The sequence below is a fragment of the Coffea arabica genome, chromosome 2e (genome assembly GCF_036785885.1).
Source record: "Coffea arabica cultivar ET-39 chromosome 2e, Coffea Arabica ET-39 HiFi, whole genome shotgun sequence".
Taxonomy (NCBI): domain Eukaryota; kingdom Viridiplantae; phylum Streptophyta; class Magnoliopsida; order Gentianales; family Rubiaceae; genus Coffea; species Coffea arabica.
The window spans coordinates 34,067,902-34,088,795 of NC_092313.1; the positions used below are offsets into that span (position 1 = coordinate 34,067,902).

Sequence of the window (20,894 nt, forward strand, 5' to 3'; positions counted from 1 at the left end):
AAGCAAAACACTAAACTTTCCTAATAAAGTCATTAATAAAAGTTACAAAGTAAATAGCACCAGCACCAACTCTAATAGATTCAATTTTCTAGATGGAGAAAAATTTTGAAATGCAAGTTTATGTTATTTCCCATAAATGCAGTTAACACAATATTTAAGCGCATTACCTCTTACTTCAGGTAGAAGTTGCTTCCAAACAAGTGTCTGAATCCGTTTTTACTCATGTGTCCAAGTCATTTGTGCCAAAGGTCAGTGGAAGAATCATGAGCTGCATTCACCTCTCTCTTCCTCAAATTAATTTGATATTCTATTTCTTTCCTTTAGCATCGATGAGATATCAACTTTCTAGATGGAGAAAAATTTTGAAATACAACTCTATGTTATTTCCCATAAATGCAATTAATACAATATTTAAGTGCATTACCTCTTACTTCAAGTAGGAGTTGCTTTCAAACAAGTGTCTGAATGTGTCCAGGTTGTCTATGCTAAAGTTTAATGGAAGAATTATGAGCCGCATTCACTTCTCTCTTCTTTAACTTGATTTGCATCAAATATATGGTACTATGTTTCTTTCCTTTGGCAACGATGAGATATCCTTTGTTGAGCTTCCATTGCCTTCATCTAGAGAGTTATATGTCCCATTTAGCAACGACATATCCTTTGTCGAGTTTCTATGTTGCCCCCTTTAGCAACATATCCAACATTTCTCAAAACTAGTTGGCACCCAATATCTATACCCAGGTATATGTCTCCCATACTAACAACTTTGCTTGACACTTCATTTCCCATCATAACATAGCCAAAATCTCCTTGACTTTAGGTTGAGAAGAAATGCTTAAGGGGGGCAATATGGTTGGATACACTCGAGTCAATTTCTTAGTTACTATCTTACGATTGATATTGACATGATCATCTTATGGAACACAAACAATCATGGGTAGCCACAACTGCTATAGTCTCTTCTTCATTTTTTTTTTCGCCTTGTCTTTACCCTTTCTTTCAATAAGTTCCCATTTCAAGATTTTGCATTGTTTTATGTAATACCCCTTTTTTTTGTGCAATAGCAGCATTCATTATTTCTCTATGACTCAAACTTATATTTGGATTTGTCATTCCTATGTGGGTCCAGTACTGCTCTTGTTTCTCCCCCTTCTTTCTTTCTTTTTTGTTATCAGGAGTTGAGACTCATTCAATTCCTTATTCTTTTCTCCTAAGCTCTTTATTCATCATAGCCTCTTTTGCTATGGTTATGGTCAACACACCATTCGAAGCTAAATTACTGACAAAGATCACTATTGTTTCTCAAGTATTTAGTAGTGAACTGAACAACAACTAAGCTTGCACATCATTATTTAAGTTCAAGGTCACTGTAGTTGCTTGATTCATCAAATCTTGAAAATTACTCAAGTGCTCAATCATATTTGCACTATCTTTGTATCTTATCCACGTAATCTGTTTCAGACAAGAGGACTTGTTTAAATTGATTTTCCTTTCATACATGCTTTCAAACTTCTTTCACAGTACATCAACTCTAATGTCATTGGCAAGGAGTTGGAGTATACTTTGATCAATCCACTTTCTAATATTACTAATAGTTTTTCTATGCATAATAGCTCACTTTTCATCACTCGTACCAAGCCTTATCTCCTAGAACATGTTCAAACAAATTTTTACAATATAAGTAGTTTTCCATAGGAGTATAAATATAAATTAATCAAACTACTAGACTCTAGCTCGTGAATAACTCGGTCAAAGGGTCGACTTGAACTCGACGTTGATTGAGTTTGAGTAGAGTTCGAACTACTTGATAAGATAATTGAGTTGAGTACGAGTAGAAAAAGTCAAAACTCGAGTACTCATCAAGTCTTATCGAGTAGTATATTTATAATATAATTTTTAATTATTTATTATAAAATTAAAAAATTTACTAAAAAATTGAGTAGGAAAACTCGATTGAACTTGATTGAGCTTGATTTGTTCAAACTCAAGCTTGAATTCGAGTAAGGATATAAGTTTGAACTCGGCGAGTTTGAGTTCGAGTTCAAGTATTCTCGCTTCAGTAGAGATCGAGCAATGCGCTATTTGAGTTGGACTTGACTCAATAGCAACCTAGTCTTCCATTCAATGCTTTCAAGTCCAATAATTTGTTACATTTAATTTAATCATACATGCACTGTCCAAATCATCCATTTTAATCAGTACAAATGAATAGCCCAACTTGGTTGCTATGGTACCACTTTGTTGGGAAAAGGGTATCGGTACAAGCATATAATATCATAGTTAACCCAGGATAAATAACTTTTTCCTTAAGTGCCAATTAAAATAGAAACAAACTAAATCACCAAGTAATGATATCAACAGTAATAGTAAAATGTAAAGAATTAAAAGGCACAATACATCAAGATTTTTAACATGAAAAATCTAAATTGGAAAAAACACAGGGCCTGGTCTAGTAAAAAATTTCCAATATAAAAATAATGGGTTATACAAGTCTATCTAAAGTATCTGGATGACAACAACATTAACCATATCAATCAAGTGTATTTACTACAATACATCTCTCAAAAATTATAACTTTCTAAGAAGCAAGTTTGGAAGGGTGTTATTAGGGTTGCAAACTAATCAAAATGATTTGCGATCATGAGTGGGCCAACTCAGTCAAAACTCGACTCAAACTCAGTCAACATTGAACTCGAGTTGAGTTTGAGCTGGTTTTGCAAGCTAGTAAAATTTAGTTGAGTACACAAATATTTAGCTTGTTAACTCGTCGAGCCAACTCTAATTTTTATATTTTTATATTTTTAATAGTGAAATTAAAAGTATATCCCCTATATTTTTATTATTTATTAAGGTAAAATGTCAATTTTATCCATTTTGAAAAATATAAAAATTATTTTTAGTTTATTTGAGCTCGTGTTTGAATTTTAGAATAAAAACTCGTTGAGTTTGAGTTCGAACTTAGTTAAAATTAAGTCGAGTTTGGCTCGTTGAGGCAAAGTTCAACTTGAATTGACTCGTTTGCAATTCTATGTGTTACAAATAGAAGAGAAAATCCAATGGGGAGAGTTGGGTTAGGTGATAAGATGGAAGGTATTGTAAATAGAATGTTCTAAATTCAAAACCTTCCATTTGCTAAAAAAAATTAAATAAAAAAAATTGAAGAGGAAATCTAAAATCGAAACCCATAAACAGTTAGAGTTTAGAGAGAGGACTGTGTGGTTAAAATTTCATCTCAATCGGATTCCAATTCACCATCCTATTGAAGCCAACAAATGTCAAGAACAACTTTTCTCTCTTACTCTTTTTCTTCCCAACTCTCTTTTCTCTCTCTTCATCACTTCAGCGAAAAAAATGTGATTGACCATTTGTTGTTTCGAGAAATGAAACCTGCAGTTGGAACAATTCTTTACAAGGCTGATGCAACTTGCGATTTCAATTCATTCAATTCATAGGACTTGAGTTATCTTTTCTGTAGTTAAATTTAGCTAGGTACGTAAACTAATTAGTTATGGGCTCTTTTTGGTTAGACCTATAAATAAAAATGTACTAACCAAATCCAACAGAAAGGAGTTTGAATGCCTCTCTCCCCGTATTGTCCTTTCCTCCAGTTCCAATGTCCCACCCATTTCCCCTCCCCCCAGAAAAACCCAAAAAAAGAAAATTAAACAAAATGAAAATTTGTCTAGATAGCTCAAGAAGTTGAAAATAAAAACCATGGATAAAAAGAAAATAAAGTTTAATGATGATTAACGCATTTAAGTCCAGTGTGAAGATATAGCATACAAGTTAAATGTTGGTAATGCAGATTATGCTAACATATTGGTTTTCATGGTAACATCAAATTAACTGTAAAATTTATTGGTTTAATTGTCGTGTACCCTTCCGAGAACATGTCGTATTTTGCACGATCTTCTTCTCGTTGTTTAGGCGAAATGGGGACCTGCATAACTTTATCATACATATTTGGCTTGTTTATGGATTTTTTTTAGTATAATTTCCTTTCTTTTGAGTAACGCTACCACATATCTTCAGATGTCAAAAGCAAGAAAGAATTTCATCTTTATGGTTTAGCTTCAAGCTAGCAAACGTCTTCAAACTGTTTTAGGTAAAATTTGACATTGAATGTTTTCTCATGGGAGACCCCGATGCAATGGAATTTAAAAAGGAAAAAAATGAAGGTAAAAGAAATTAGGTTATGCAATAACAACAAAACAGATAATTTGAGAGAGAGATGGATTGGATGGTACAGGAGATGGAGCGTAAGTGAGAGATCTCAAGTTCAAGGCCTCCTACTTATACTAAAAATAAAAAATATATATAATAATAATAATAACAACAACAATAATAAAAGTGTCAACAAAAACAAAACAGGTAATCCTCTTATAATAATGGAGCGAAAAAACAAAAAGATAATTAATGCAATGTCTAGTTTAGCCACAGCCCACCTCTAAAATAAAGATTCTCTAAGTGGTTCTCAGCAACAGTGTGCCGTGCAGTTTTCGCAACAGTAAATCAGAGAGACATAATGGCAAAAGTTAAGCAGAAGACATTTTGAGCATGTCTCAACAATTAAAACGGAACCTTTATAAAAATCCATGAAACTTGTGGTTAGAAGCAAGATTAGTATTTACACGATAATAGATACTTTTGAGTAATCATTTTTTAAGCTAATGCGAACAATATATACAAGAGTGGGTGGAGGATTGTGCGCAAAACCAGAGCAAAAAGGCCATCTCTGCTACATTTGGAACTTATTCACACCAACTTACACCTTCCCAGGCCGTACGACTCGTCTTTCTTCAATTTGGAGGCCTGGCCAAAATTCTCATTTCAGTTATCAAATATTCCTATATTCACAAATTTCATAGCTTGCCTAATGTTGATGTCATTCAAATTTGAAGATCTTCAGTCAGTGATAAGAAACTCCTGTGAAAAATGCACAAAGAATGAACCGCTGGAAAATTTGAAGAGCCCACTGCGCCTTATAAAGCAGTTTCTGTCATCTTTGGGCCTTCATCTGTCACAGCAGAGGCCTGCAGTTGATGATGTCTTTTGTCCTGGGCTTTCCTCCTGTTTGACTCAAGGATGATCAGGAGTGCAGTAATGTCAGCAGGGCTAACTCCACCAACTCTACTTGCTTGACCAATAGTTTGTGGCCTGACCTGAAGAAAAGGGATCAAAATTATTAATTTACAACCAAAGTACAAAGTTATTAGACTGCTTGATAGGTGTAATGATGTTACTATCCACTAATAAAATGCAATTAAACTCCCCACAAAGGGGTGAGAATGAAAAACTGGGAAAGAGGTCCCTAACGCTGAAGAAGAAATCAACAAAATGGACTAATAGCTTTTCGCATCGGCCAAGGGGTCTAAGGGGCTTATGCTCATTTTGAACCTCATAATGTACAATGAAGCTTTTTATCAATCTCTTCAACACCACCCATGATTGCTGCTAATTGAATATTTAAAAAAAAAAAAATCCACTTTTATTCTGTTCCTCCTTGAAGTTACTTTATACTGTAATTTTATTATGCCATCGAATAAAATTTGCAAAAGATACCTTTGACAGTTTCTCACGTGCTTCAAGAGACAATGTTGTTATTGCATGATAATCTATATCCTGCGGAAGTGGTCTGTGTTGTTGATGAACCATCTGTAAGTGGAAAAAGGAATTAAGATGTCTACAGGTCAGATGTATGATTAACACTCCAAAAACCAACTAGGCTGACAGAAATAAACTGGCATGCCGAGCAGTTGAAGCATTAAATGTAGATATATTGAGATAGTGAAATTATTTAGCAGAAAAATGTACCCAAAAGTAAAAGTCAAGACAACTAAAAGAAATATCCTAAGATGCTTGGCAAACAAGGTAGATGCCCTAGATGGTCAGTATATTTTATATATATTTTATTTCCAAGATATATCAGAATACATAAAGTTTTAACCTGTTGGAGTTGCAGTTTCTGGCGAGTAATGAAACCCTCATACTTGATATCAATCTCCACACATTCTTTTTCCACACTAGATAGGAGGTCATTTCCAAAACCATGCTTATCGAGAAGTTTGTACTGAATATGCGGTTTCTTCAGCAGACTCTCCAATGTTGATGCATCCCTCACTGGCTGAGAAGACAGAGCAGTAACTTCGGCAACTAAATCTCCGCCTGTGGTTTAAACACAAGAGGAAGCTCTTCAGGACCAAGTTCTTACTAAGAAATATTTGTCTTATAAAACCACAAAAATTATTATATCTCATGCACGCCAAAAAAAAAAAAAATTACTCTATTTCTCATTCTGTCGGCAATTCTAAGATAGTAAGCACCCAGACAAGATATAGCATGTCAGTTCTTTACCGAGCTGAAACCAGATAGACTGCAACTCTCCACTATGATATCAGTACTGCAAGTCAAGATAATATGCAAACAACAAGGTTGGTCACCTCTGACAGTTCTATATACATCCGGTGAAGTATTCAACACGGTACTTGGACTTTACTCTCTTTAACTGGTGTACATAAACCCAAAAATTAATTTATATGCTGCCCACAACAAATCACTAATGAAAATATAAGCAGTTTGGCTCCAAATGCTCTTTTCAATGTTTAAACTTGAACTGAATGTCCACATCCAGACTTATGTCAGATGGGTACAAGTCACTTAGCACTGATGATTAACAGAAAATTACTTCTAAGAGCTCTACTTCAAAAAGCAGGGTCTGATGCAGATTTCTCAGATGACCAAAGCATTGTGTCGACATGGTGCTTACCACTTTCTCTCTTTTCACGAGCATACTGCTTTTTGGAGAATATTTTAATTGCCAAAGTTGATAACTTGAATTATTACAAGAGAAAAGAGGTGGTCTTCAGAATCTTAAAGAGTTCACCATAACAAATATCAAACAAATTTTGGTGTCGAGAATCGTGGTTTAAACATTGTAGTTGTCTCTCTCACCTTAAAAATGTCTATTTTGGTCTTGATTTACTGCCAGAGAAAAGGTCATAATGAAAATGGTAATTGTTGTCATGTATGAATTTCAGGGACACAATTATTTCTAGACAGACTGGGCAAGATCATCCTTTTCTAGGGTACCATCAACAGTTTACTGTGCATTTGGTGGCAAAAATCCATTATCTTGGTTTGGTTGGAGAAAATGACAAGCACTACTTGCAAGGAACACTCTACTGCTGAAATTTTAAAAAAGGGTTTGGGGACAATGCACAACAGAATTACTACAGTGAAACTACTTGAAGATACCCAAGGAGCTCATCACCTGCATCCAGTCTTGTTATTCATGAAATAATAGAGCATACACTTGTAGAACTCCTTAAGTATAATCTTCTTATTAGAGCCATTTAGTCAACTTTAACCATTTGTTACTATAGGTATGGTTACACACAGTTTCAGAAATCCCATGACGCTTCAAAGAGGGAATACATCCTGATTTATCAATAAAACTAGTTTTCATTTTGAAGGTACAGTTATAAGCATTCATGCAATTTATCTCTCTCTTAAACACACACACACACACAGATACACACAAACATCCATAGTTTTCAGATATCTTACAAAAGCTTTTAAGAGGGAATACAAGTCCTGGTTTATTAATGGAAAATAGTTTTCGTTTTAAATGTACAGTTACAAGCATTCTGTACTACTGGAAATTTCCTGGTTGGACCAATTCCACTTTACATCCTCTTCAATTTTCTGAATATATGTAATAATAACACGAGGGGAAACTCCAGGAGCACAGTAGCCTAACCCTTTACTTCAAGTGAAAGCGGAGAAAGTCTGGTTTTTCTTCTGGAATTGACATCGCAATTAATTGAGGAAGGATGCATCAAAGCATCTGGTTCACAGCAAGGCACGCAAATAGGCTGAGTTCTTTTGCTCAAAATACTAAGATGTCTTTTAGTCATCCTTAACTCGAAATACTTCAATGCAGAATAACCTTCTGATTTCTCACTGGTAGATCCTTTAAGCACCAAAATGTTATAAAATGCCTCATGTTGTACATAAAAGTGCTGCGAATCAATTTACATCAAACATACGATGTAAATTGAGTGCTTATCACTTTTCCTCCAAATGATCAGAAACCTCATCAATTTCATTTTTTCTTTTAACAATATCCCAAGAAAACATTCAGAAGGCTTGCAAGACTAGTTTATTTAATTTATGTTTTGTAATTTGCCAACATGTGCAGTTCTATACACACAGAACTAAGTTACCCTGTGCAGAGCTTTCACTAAGAATTTCCCCCTAAAAACTATTGTAGAACTTCACAGGACAATTTGATTAAAACCAGAACAACAATACAACTCTGGTAGCATAAGATAGGTGCAGGTCCTATTGCTTTTTGCAGAAAGATTGCAATTACCTGATATTCTTACTGTCTTCAGTCGCTTTTTCTCCTCTGAAATTTGAGCTTGCTTATCCTGGTATTTCTTCCAACGCTTATCATCTATTAAACCAATTTCATGCCCAAGAGGAGTGAGACGACTATCAGCATTGTCAGCTCGGAGAAGCAAACGATGTTCTGAACGGCTACGAAATGAGCAAAAGAAGAAACACAATAAGTTGCCTAAGAAATAGTAATCTTTTTAAGAACTAGATTAAGTACAACTCTAGATGCATTCTCACAATAATCGAGATACTTAAATAAGGAAGGAAAAAAAGGGGCTTGATTAATAATTGGGAAAACTGGAAAAGAATTTCTGAATTTCTATAATTGCTATACAAACTCTTTTAATTTACTACTATTTTACAGATGGGATATACAGAATAATATCAAAGATAGCAAATATACATAAGCTGTTAGGTAGCTGCACTCTAGGTAGCCAAAATCTTCAGAGTAATGTAAAGTTTAGGCACAGATGCAACAAGTACGAAGTCATACAAGCTGCAAGAATAGCGAAGAAAAAGCCTAATTTTTTCACATATTATTGGGGAAAAACAAGTCGGGAAAGTGTGACTCTAACAAGGCTTGTTTTTGACAAAATTTTTTTCTTTTGTTATTTATTTAATGTAATTTCATAATATAAATTTTTTAATTGACCATGTGATTAGTTAGTTACTAATTTAATTGATAAAATATAGGATTAAGAATAAACTAATGTAGGGGCAATTAATGTAGTTTTAACATGTAATTAATTAGGTGTAAGTAATAATTTAAATATGTGTAATTAATATAGTAAATAATTTAAAGAAGCGTAACTAATGCAGTTAAAAATTTAAATGTGTAATTAATGTAGTTAACTGACCATGTGAATAGTCAGATTAGTTAATTAATAATGTAATTGGTAAAATATAGGATTAACAATAAATTAATTTAACTTTAACATGTAATTAATTAGGTGTAATTAATAGTTAATCATTTCAATAGGTGTGGTTCACATACTTTTAACATGTAATTATTATTGATGGTGAGACATATTACATTAATGCTTGTTAGCTTGTTTTTAATTTCGTAATTGATAATATTAAATTTGGCACTCATTTTTATTTGTTGTGATTAATTAATTACATTTTTAAAAATAATTACAAAATTTAATTACATGTTAAAAGTACCAATTACAAAATTTAATTTTATCAATTACAGAATTAATTTAATGTGTCTCATTTAAAAATGAGTGCCAAATTTAATTTTATCAATTACAAAATTAAAAACAAGCTAACAAAGCATTAATTGAATATGTCTCACCATCAACAAAAATTACATGTTAAAAGTACATTAATTACACCTATTTAAATTATTAACTATTAGTTACACCTAATTAATTACATGTTAAAACTACGTTAATTTATTGTTAATCCTACATTTTACCAATTAAATCATTAATTAACTAATCTAGCTATTCACATGGTCAATTAACTACATTAATTACACATATAAATTATTAACTATATCACCTACACTTATTTAAATTATTAACTATATTAATTACGCATATTTAAGTTAATACTTGCACCTAATTAATTACATGTAAAAACTACATTAATTACCCCTAAATTAATTTATTCTTAATCCTATATTTTATCAATTAAATTATTAACTAATCTAACTAATCACATGGTCAATTAAAAATTTTAATATTATGAAATTACGTTAAAAAATAACAAATTTCTTAAAAAACTTAGAGAGGCCGCAGTGTTATTTAAAAATTGCCCAGCATAAGCAGAAACAAACCTTGTTAGAGCCACACATTTTTGACTTTTTCTTTTTGCCAACAATATATAAAGAAATTAGCCTGAAGAAAAGGCAATATGACACGAGCTAACTATTTATGGATGGAGAATCCAGTAAAGACTAAACAGATGCACTGACGACTTGTTCAGAGACATCTAAACTTTCTAATTGGTGATGCAACATCATGCAACATAAAATCTCAAGGAATTTGCTCAATTCTCAGGTCTCCTTCACCCTATACACCAAGTAAATCAAGAACTTGATTAATGATGGAATCTGTTACGAAGAATCTCTGATCTCCATAAACAGTCCTATGCAATTCAATGGAATTCATGACAGATAATTGGAAGCATAATACTATTCGCCTTTAAGAGTCAGCCCTGTCCCCGTCTGAAACCCATAGAAGGGCATAGGTTCAGAGCCTTCCATGTGGATTCCTTTAAAGATAAAGTATGTATTCTCGGGTGCCACTTTAATTTACATTATAGGAAAACTCCATCTCCAGACATATAGCTACATCTCAAGTACATGCTCAAGAAAGAGAACCAGCTCATACTTAATTGGCTGTACCTTGGCCAATATGTGCTAATGTGACAACACTTTCAGATCTACTAATCAAGACCAAAGGCAACTATCTCACAAGTTCATAGACCAAATCTTAGTATCAACAAAGACCAAATCGTGGTCCTTGGGAACCTTCTAGCTTTGAAAATGATGGGGGGTTGAATTCTAGCAAGAAACATCAAGGATGCCACAAAATACACAACCCCAATTAATCTCAAAAGTGAGACTCACTCCTCATCATCACCATAGATTAAGAAAAGGTGCCCAACAGGCAAAGTACAAAACACATTGAATGAACTAATATAATATATTTTGGCATTAGAAACCGAACCTCCTGATTCATATGTACAACTACCCTTGTATAGAGGATCGCAAGGAAGAACTATTAAAATCCCACATCCCAATTGTATAGCTCATAGGGTCAGACCCCTGTGAGGTTCCATTTTAGGGTGAAAATGTTAACTAAATCAACCATTACCCACATGGGCTAAGATACCAGATCTCAGTGTTAAGCAGTATGGCCATAGGAGAAAATATGCATGAGAATTTTGAAGGCACCCTTGGTTGAGGTCTTACAAACCTAAAAGTTATAGACACAAACAAGGCACCATCAACTAACGGGAGAACTTACAAACACTGAAATAGAACTATAACAGGTAAAACACAGTTGAGCATCACATCAATTAAGGCATGCAACATCAAAGTACTATGATCACTTCTTCAAAAGTAACATTCCTAGAATATCGAGAGAACTGCAATTTCACTAGTGCCTTAGACTCAGCTACTCAAACATCTTAAATTACTTCAATCTAAACAGGTAAGAAATCAAATCAACATTTGTCATGCCATGTAAGGAAACCTCACCTTGTTAACATACGGTAGGGCTCTCGAAGATCTTTGGTTACCAGATCATCAATCAAAGTTCCAATATAACTACTTTCCCTTTCAAGAACTATAAGCGACTTTCCATCTGAATGCCTAGCAGCATTAATTCCAGAAATAATGCCCTGTAAAAGGGAAAAGGAAAAAGATAAGGCTTGTTGTTAGGTAGACAATGGTTATGATGCCATTCAAGAAGAGAGCCTAACAATGGTTACTTTACATCAAAAAATTCATCTACCCAAATTACAAAATATATGACCTGAGCAGCAGCTTCTTCATAGCCTGTTGTTCCATTTATTTGACCAGAGAAAAAGAGTCCTTCAATCTTTTTTGTCATAAGTGTCCGATGACACTGATGAGCAGGCAAGTAATCATACTCTACAGCATAAGCAGGCCTCAGCATTGAACAGTTCTCAAGTCCTGGTAATGATCTTAGGAGCGGCAATTGCAGTCTCTCAGGTAAACCAGTAGAGAATCCCTAAAAACGCAGCACGGTTACTAAACGAGAAAAGATGTATAGGATAAATATACGACGCATAAGCAGGATAATTTTATCTAATCTCCTGACTTCCTTATACTTAAAAAAGAATAAGAATTGCAGAGATGCACAAAGGCCAAAAGCCTTGTCTTATTTGTGGTAACTAAACATAAAAGGCGTAGAGCAATAAGCACCAAGACTTTGATGGGTGACAGGAAAGATAACCAGCAATTTTTGGGGAACTAAGCCAGATTATGACACACAGACCCAAGAATCTACCAACAAAGCATTTATGATGAAGATCTAGGAAAAGTAGACTGCCAATGTCTATAGCTAATTTGTTCTTTTGAAATCTTTTCCTTTAACTAAGCAGGTGCAATTGTTTTTCTTGCACTCAATTCCAGTTGATTTTCTGAATTTTAAGGGTAATTACTCAAATCAAACCTTGAAATCACATTTTCATAGGAACACACAACCAGACATGTAACTAAAATACTCACAGTTTGACCCAATATATTGATTCATATTCCTTTTTAACAAAAGAACAACTAGGTGTATACAACTATCCACTAAAGTACCTGCTATGCTTTTAACAAAGACTACAAGCATAGGAAAGGAAATTATAGCGGCATTAAACAAATATTCAAGTTAAATAAAGAAGACGTAAAGTTTTCCACTGCATATTTAGAGTCCAACCAATAGTATTTTACACATGGACTTGTGTGCTATTTCTTAAAACCTAGTATGAGGCCTTCAGCCACAACTAGAAGTACCTTTTCTGTCTGTATTTGTTTTTTAGAAAGAAAACATAAGCAATAGAAGGCCAGAAACAGCTCCATGCTCTCTTTTTCATGCAAGGAAAGGATATTTAAAAAATAAAGGTAACTTTAGTCAAAAGGTTGATAGCAATCAATAGTCCTTAAATTTCAGAAGCAACAAGGAATATACTCGCATCTCCAGTCACATACAATGCACAAAACATCCATAGATATGCAGATGCAGGAAATCACAGCTCACAGGACAGTAAAGGTAAACGATTAAGAAGATGAAGAATAAGATACTATTCATGAGATGCTTGGTCCTATTATTGCTTTCTCTTTGATCCTAGCCCTTAAGCAGATAATAAAGCCTCCACTTTCCTACCTTTCTTTCCTTTTCATCGATCTAATTAGTGATGCGTTTCTTCCAAGTTCATTTTTATACACGGAGCAAAAATTGCTATGGTAAAGGAGTTATGATCCCCTGAAGCAATATATAGCAAACAGTGATAGAGAAAAAATCACAAACACTTCACTCAAGAACCTTCAAATGTTAAACATCAAAAAACTATTGCAAGCATTATTTTAATGGGCGCAATGTAAACTCATAACAGAATAAAAATGAATCACATCTTTGTCTAACTTCTGATGGAATAACAATTTAACAACTAACAATGAAACATTTCAATACACATGAAGGTAAAGCAAGTAAAGATTACAGGATAAGCTAATTGTTAGGAGAGAATATGAACTTAATTCACACTTCAATTGAATGCCCTTCTTTAAGCAAATTTGGCATGACTGTTCAACTATAAAGAACCAAGATGAATGTAGAGATCAATAACAACCTGCACATATAGCTCAGGAACATTTCTACCCTCTGGCTCAAGAAATATTTGATGTGAATCCTTGTCTTGGAATCTAACAATCTGCATAAATGAAACAGGAAACATGCAGATTAACATAGAAAGAAGAGGGTAGATGGAGTGGAAATATCACAGACATACATGAACAAGGAACAGTAGACTTTCAAGAATGAAGATCTTACTTTGTCCTCAATGGAGGGGCAGTATCTGGGTCCCTTCGCTTCAACCCATCCTCCATAAGTAGGAGTTTCATGCAAATTATCCTTGATTAATTGATGAGTTATTGTTGTAGTACGAGTCAAATAACAGCACATCTGTTCCCTTTCTATGTGAAACTCAGGATCAAAACTAAACCAGCTCACCTGATTAACATCATAATGCATCAGAAGCATAATCAACACATTATTCAACAATACTGCACCAGGAAGAGAATCAAGGTAAAATTTCCCACTTTTCCACTTATAGATAAAATCATCGTGTGAAATACACAAACCAAATAATTGAAAACAAGAACACTAAAGCAGGCGTTAAAGCTGTCAAGAATGAAGTTTTTTTCGCTTCCAGAAACTAAGTGAAATTCTGACGTTAGTGCTTCTTTGCAATAGCAGATCCCTTGGGCCTTTTTTTAAAGTGAATAGTTTGTATATTGTGTCTCTGTCCTCAGTCTTGCATGTGCTTAGATACGTGACTTCTGTTCTTCTATGTCAATGTGTTGCATTCTCGCCCTCTTTCGTCGACCTATTTTGTGTATGAAGTCCATCGAATAACTATGATTGCCTATGTACAAGTATTATGCTCAAGTGTCCTCCCAAAGCCCAGTTTCACTGGTCATCATTTGGGCTTTGACATGAATGCATCTTTTCTCCAAACACTTTATGCTTCAGATTACTCCACTCAAGCTCAGACACACTCAAATCAGCTCTAAGTGTAAGCCACACTACTTGAAAATTGCATAATGCCATAAATAAAGGGGTACTACTTAGCAATCGCATTGTAAGTAATATGCCCTACAAAACAGCTTGGACAACTTGTACAGTGTCTAAGTGACCAGCATTTACTAGAAGATTCATGTGCCTAATATCAAGACATAAAAACAAAAGAACAAGTCATTAGTACAATGATAAATTGCCACCCAACTCTGCACATAAGCAGAAAGTCTCCTCTGTTACCTCTTTGACTTCGTAGGAAATTGCTTAAGCACAACCAGAAAGAATATGCTGTAACTAAAACAACTGAGCCTACAAATAGGATAAAGTGAAAGGACCTCTTCATCTCCATGCTGGGGCTCCAGTCCGGTGAAATCCACAGTGCGAATATCCACGCGGGCAGGTGTGCCAGTTTTCAGTCGATCAGTTTCAAATCCAAGGCGCTGCAGATTTTCTGTTAGGCCATGTGAAGCTGATTCGCCAGCTCTTCCTGCAGACATAGAAGTTCTACCAACCCAGATTTGGCCACTCATAAAAGTGCCAGTAGTGAGAACCACAGAAGGTGCATAGAAGTTCATCCCAAAAAATGTACAAACACCTTCCACATTGTCATTCTTTCCCAGCAAAATATCTGTCACCATTGCCTCTCTAACAGAAAGGTTTGGGGTACTGAAAGTAGAAGTTAATTATTAATTGATAAATTATAGACTTCGCTTCGTTCAATGACTTTCAGGCAGAAATGTGTTCTTAATCATAAAGTTTAGAAATGCGTCTTAGGACTTGCCTCTCTACTATTTTTTTCATTTCCATTGCATATTCCCTCTTATCAGTCTGTGCACGCAATGCCCTAACAGCAGGGCCTCTTGAGGTGTTAAGCACACGCTTTTGCAAATAACATCTGTAGCAAATAATGAAAATGGCAAGACACAATGAGAAACATAGTACCATTAGAACTCAAAAAGAAGCATCTAATAAGACAGAAAGATTACCTATGAATGGAACAACTGAAGAACAAGAAAATACACTGAAAAAAATAAAGCATCCCTACAACCATCTAACAGTTTAGTGGCTTCATATACTCATCAACTATGAATCCACACAAGATATTTATGTTTATAATCAACGCTTATGATTTGGTTACATGGGATTTGAGTAGTTTAGTATAATCTGAGACCTAATCTATTGCCTGCTATTTCCTGATTCTAATTATTTTCAAAATTAAGTATCAAAGATCCATCATAGAATAAACAAGTTCTGAGAAAACTGGTTCACTTGATTTAGTGCAGTTCTTGTCTTTGCAAGAAAAGGGGGAAAAAGCAACTATTCTGTGACAAGTTCACTTAATAAAATCCATTTGTGATGGAAGTAAGGCATTAATATACTCTAAACTAAACCTCAAAGCCTCACCATTAAAATAGTCTAAGAGCTCATAAATACATCTGTCATCATCTTCTGAAGATTTTTAGTGTCCAATGAGCTCTAAGAATCACTTTCCAAAGAGCAAGTAGACAGTTTGCACCTGGAATAGTAACTTCTACCTCACATACTTTTTGAGAACCAAAATTGTTTCTTTTATGGCATCATTTTCGGGAACAGAGTCACTGTATATCAAGTGACTCTTCAAAATATCAAACTCTTTAGATGGAATGCTCACAAAACACTATTGTTTTCTAGAATTCTGAATTACAAAATACAAAGACGGAAAATGCTCTTTCTTCATTTGTACTAATACTAAGTTGATTGCTTTTGAAAACCTCAAACTAAGATGACATTGTTTAAACACTGACATCATATTACAGCAGGATAGCAGGACAATGTAAAGTAGTAACCCATACTTGTTCAGCTTCCCATATCCTATTTCCACCTTTAAAATCTTTTACCTCTAACTAGCCAACCTTAAGTCCAAACTGTTAATTTGAATTTTTTTTTAAGAATAGATTCACCAACAATTGGGCAAATTATAATAAAGTGAAAACTAATTTCCCACTATGTTCGTTGAGAAGAAGTTTTAAAAGAAATAAACAATATAAATGGCCAGATATTATCAGATGTGTCTAACAAGTGCTGACCTGCGAATTTGCTAGGTTTTGCAGTGCATAAAATGAAAACTTATGCAATCCACATGAAAATACAACAATTCTTTGAAAAACAAACATAGATGACCAGAAAAATATCCACGTCTCCTTCTAACTTTTCCTCATTTTCTTGTTAGCAAAATACAACCTCTGGGACTGTAATTGCTTCTTGAAAATTTCGAAATTCCCTCTTTACCTACTTCAAAATCCTCAAGGAACATAATTTTCGACAGCTTCTTCTTCTTTTGTATTTCTTAATTTTTTGAATTCCTACACTGTTTAGATGATGACAACTAGATGCTCATGAATTTGCAGTCAATGCTAAACTGTGGCTTTAAAGTCTATGATATAAAATAAAGTTTATGTAATTCAAAAATCTAATACACACACACATACACATATGAATGTGGGACACTGTTATAGGTATTGGATCTCTGTCCGACAGTTCATCTGAAGTTCTGCAAAGGACAATGAAACCAGAAAAACAGAAAAGCATAGGGAGAAAAGGTTGAGAAGTTTGTATCATAGTTGAAACAACTTTCTAGAGGTGCACAAAAATGTAATGTAAATTGGATTTGTATTATCATATTTGCTTAATAAATAATAAGAGATTTATGAATTATGGAACAAGATACACCACCATACCATGTCCAAATCTTTGGCTAGTGCTTATTCTAGAAAAACAATGAATGCGGCATCTAAGCATGTATAGATGTCTGACACTGGCACCCAGGTCCATCTGGAAAAAATCCTAGTAAATTTCCAAATAAGGACTCATCCTTATGAAACATTTCTTAAGTTTTCATTGTGACCTATATTCAACAGTCAACAATTGAAGGCATTGAAAGTCATTTTTGACATTTCTCAAGCTCAAGATTGATCTAGGATAAATAACTTGTCACACTTTAAAAAGAATATACTTTCTTCTTCTTATAATAGGCATGGAAAAAAAAAAGAATACTCTGGCCATGTCCAGAATGCCATTTATAGAACTGGTTTCTTAACTACTAAGCTGGCAGACACATGAAATAATAGTACCATATTTGTGCTCAAAGTAAATGCTTTCTTTCTATATGCATACAAGCATTTTCCAGACCTAACATACACTAATCCACTTGTCCTATTAGACCACTCAGTGGAAGTTGAAATCTTCAATCCAGTTTTTCGTATACCAGTTAAAACCAATTAAGCAAGAGCAACTAAAGTAAATCAAATAAAAATAGTAAGGCATATACAATATAACTGCCAATTTTGTGTAAGCAAAGCTCAACATCTTCACCTGTCATCTTAAAGATTTACCTATCAGCTACCTTTCCAATTTCACCACCCAATGCATCCACTTCATGCACCAACTGGGATTTTGCAGGTCCACCAACAGCTGGATTACAAGGCTGCACACATTTGGCCAAATTAAAACTCAACACCATCTATAAATCTTCAAGTCACTTAAAATCCGTGCATACAACATATGAATTTAAAAAGGTTTTCCATTTAAAAACTACCAACCTGCCAAGCTATCCGGTCAATGTTAAGTGTTAGAAGAAGCGTTTTCGCCCCTAAACGGGCTGATGCAAGTGCAGCTTCACAGCCCGCATGACCACCTCCTACTACTATCACATCATATATCTCATGCACCCCTTCAACATAGCTATTTCCATCTACAGAAACATCCCACAATAAAAAAGAAAAAACCAGGTCACTACTTCAAAATACAATTCCATATACGCTGGTGGATGCAATGGGGGGCTGCAAAATAAATTTAAAATTTTTTAAATACCCCTTTAAATTATTGGAAATGTTGTCTATATCCTTCTAAAAATTAGACCCTCCCCCCTCCAAAAAAAATTTAAAAATCCTTTTATATGCTATTCAAAAATTAAATTTTTTTTACTTGTATCCTTGAAAACATTAAACTTTGCCCCAAAAGTTTCTTACGAAAATGTAAGGATGCCCCCTTAGATATACTTCCTAGCTAGCCCCCCCCCCCCCCCCCAAAAAAAGACCAAAAAAAAAAAAATTCTCAAGTTCTGGTTCCGCCAGTGCATATAGCCCTGAACAATTCAATCGGACAGGGAAAAGAAAAATAAAAATCGCCCTTTTATTCTCTTGATCATCAGTGTATTAAAGAATAACAAAACAAACAATTCACCTATCAAAATAATAAAAAATTTAAAATTCCAGATTAGTACTCCAAGCTAAATAGAAAATACCCCAATAACAAATGCAGACATACAGGGAAAAAAATTCATCCCTCATTTGCTTGATCAGATAATACATACAATATAGCAAAACACATAATAAAACAAAACCCACTTGCAATTGGATTTTTCTACGAAAAAAATGGATTTAAGTATTACCTGCATTAGTTGAAGCGGAAATGGAGGAGAAACGGCAGCGAGGAAATGTAGAGTTAAAGAAAATTGAGTTAGAGCTAAAGCCGGGAAATTTACAGTGTAACTTGAAAATTTTGCCGCGAGGTTCTCTAAGCAGGGCATTGAAAGAACGAGGAAAGAATAAAAGATAAGAACGAGATGGAAAAGAAGACGAGAGAGGGAGAGATGATGGAGCAAGTCGGGTTAAATTACTCAGATATAGAGCAGTGGCCATTGAGCTGAAAACGAAAAAGAATAGAGAGAATTGCTAAAAACTGCGAGACAAAGTCTAGTGACGGGAGTGTGCGTTTGTCGCTGCAGCCGCCACCAGGGGGTTTTTGTGGCGGAGGGAAATGGGAATGGTGGTCTGTTTTCAGAAAAGAGGTCCGCGGGGTGGCGGGGACAGTGGATAAGAATTTGGATTGAGCGTTGTGGAATGTGGGCCTGAGTTTTGGAATTATTCGCTTGTTCATTTCAATCAATAATGCTGCGTTTCCCCCTCAACACTTCTCAAGTCCTTTAAAAGTGCACCCATTATATTCTTCACCTTTTGAGGTATGGGTGAATTATACCACAAAAAAAATTTACAAGCACCACGTTTCTGCATTCACCACCATTCATAGTTAAAATACAAGAAATATTTTAACAAATTCTAAACTTTAGCACATACAAAAAATTACCCCATAATTTCTGCAGCCATGAAACCTTCTTGATGGCTTTGCCTCTGTCCAAGTAGTCACAATTCGGCATTGTTCTAAGCAATGGCATCGCACGATTTTGTCGCCATTGTAGTATTCCTCGTTTCCTTCATAAATCGAGTTTCCTGTTTCTGAACCATTTGATCCGATGACGGTGTTAGCATTTCGATCGCTAGCTGAGCTTGAGGATGCTTTGTCCCAATTTTTTCTCGAATGCATTGAATTGCAGTGCTTTTTCTACGCGGGTCTGCAAAACTTGGCCAGCTCTCTCTTTTCAAAGAACCATAGGACCTGGATTTGGGGTTTTCATCGATTTACACTAATTGGTAAAGGCACCAGAATGGAATTCCCTAAAATACCCCTTTTGGATTGCACGATTAGGAACCAAATGAAAATTATACGGTGGCGCTGCCGCTAAGATCCTTGATTGGAACCGAAATACAAGTTTAGGGATCCAATTGGCTATAAATAACATATAGGGACTAAATTGATGAAAAAAAAAGTTTAGGGACTAAATTGCCGATTTTCGCTTTCTGAAATAGTAGAAGTTAAATCTCGGCGTCCAATTTGTTAAGTTTTCTCAAACCCTTCCTTTTTTCCTTTTTCTCTAATAACGCTTGGAGCCTCCAACAAATTGGAAAAAATTATCACTCAATTCAATTTGTAGTATTGTTCATTACATCTTAAACAACTATTCAACTAATCGCTTTGCACAGCAAAGAGAAAAAGAAAAAAGAAAAAAAGAGGAAGCATTAAAGTTATTATAGACCCTGTTTGGCACTTGAGTTTTTTGAAAGTTTATCTAAAATTTTACTGTAAATCACTATAGAAGTTATAGAAAAACTTTTGTAAGATGAAATTTTTTTTTCCTTTTCATTTTCTTTCTTTCATTTTCTTTTTTCTTTTTTTTTTCTTTCTTTCACCTGAGTTTTTTGGAAATTTGTCTAAAACTTTAATGTAAATCAATATAGAAGTTGTAGAAAAACTTTTGTAAGATGAAAAACTTTTTTTCCGTTTCATTTTCTTTTTCCTTTTTTTTCTTTCTTTCTTTTTTCTTTTCTTTTCTCCCGTCCTTCTTCTCCCTTCCCCTTC

The 20,894-nt window shown here is 34.4% G+C and overlaps 1 protein-coding gene across 2 annotated transcripts; it reads right to left on the reverse strand.

Annotated features, from left to right (window-relative positions):
- Positions 1-4,558: 4,558 nt before the first annotated feature.
- Positions 4,559-19,535, reverse strand: LOC113732468 (uncharacterized). Of its 2 annotated transcripts, XM_027258242.2 has the most exons (13): positions 19,090-19,535; positions 18,239-18,390; positions 18,032-18,123; positions 15,442-15,555; positions 14,996-15,326; positions 13,914-14,093; positions 13,714-13,794; positions 11,889-12,107; positions 11,612-11,754; positions 8,375-8,541; positions 5,948-6,165; positions 5,563-5,655; positions 4,559-5,162 (listed from the first exon to the last, which is right to left on the reverse strand). In XM_027258242.2, the coding sequence occupies exons 1-13, from the start codon at positions 19,337-19,339 to the stop codon at positions 4,983-4,985; spliced, it is 2,220 nt and encodes a 739-aa protein (XP_027114043.2). In that variant the 5' UTR covers positions 19,340-19,535; the 3' UTR covers positions 4,559-4,982. The 2 variants fall into 2 exon arrangements, with proteins under 2 accessions (XP_027114043.2, XP_071936543.1); XM_072080442.1 differs by lacking the exon at positions 18,239-18,390 and having other exon boundaries at positions 4,829-5,162; positions 19,090-19,372.
- Between the last annotated feature and the right edge of the window lie 1,359 nt (positions 19,536-20,894).

What these genes read in the sequence shown, in the direction of transcription:
- LOC113732468 (XM_027258242.2), bottom strand. Translation starts at nt 19,339, where the DNA reads ATGGCCACTGCTCTATATCTGAGTAATTTAACCCGACTTGCTCCATCA. An exon ending in TTCCTGAGCTATATGTGCAG is followed by an intron (nt 12,108 to 13,713) that starts GTTGTTATTGAT and finishes CTGCGTTTTTAG; the next exon opens with GGATTCTCTACTGGTTTACC. An exon ending in ATGAAGAAGCTGCTGCTCAG is followed by an intron (nt 11,755 to 11,888) that starts GTCATATATTTT and finishes TCCCTTTTACAG; the next exon opens with GGCATTATTTCTGGAATTAA.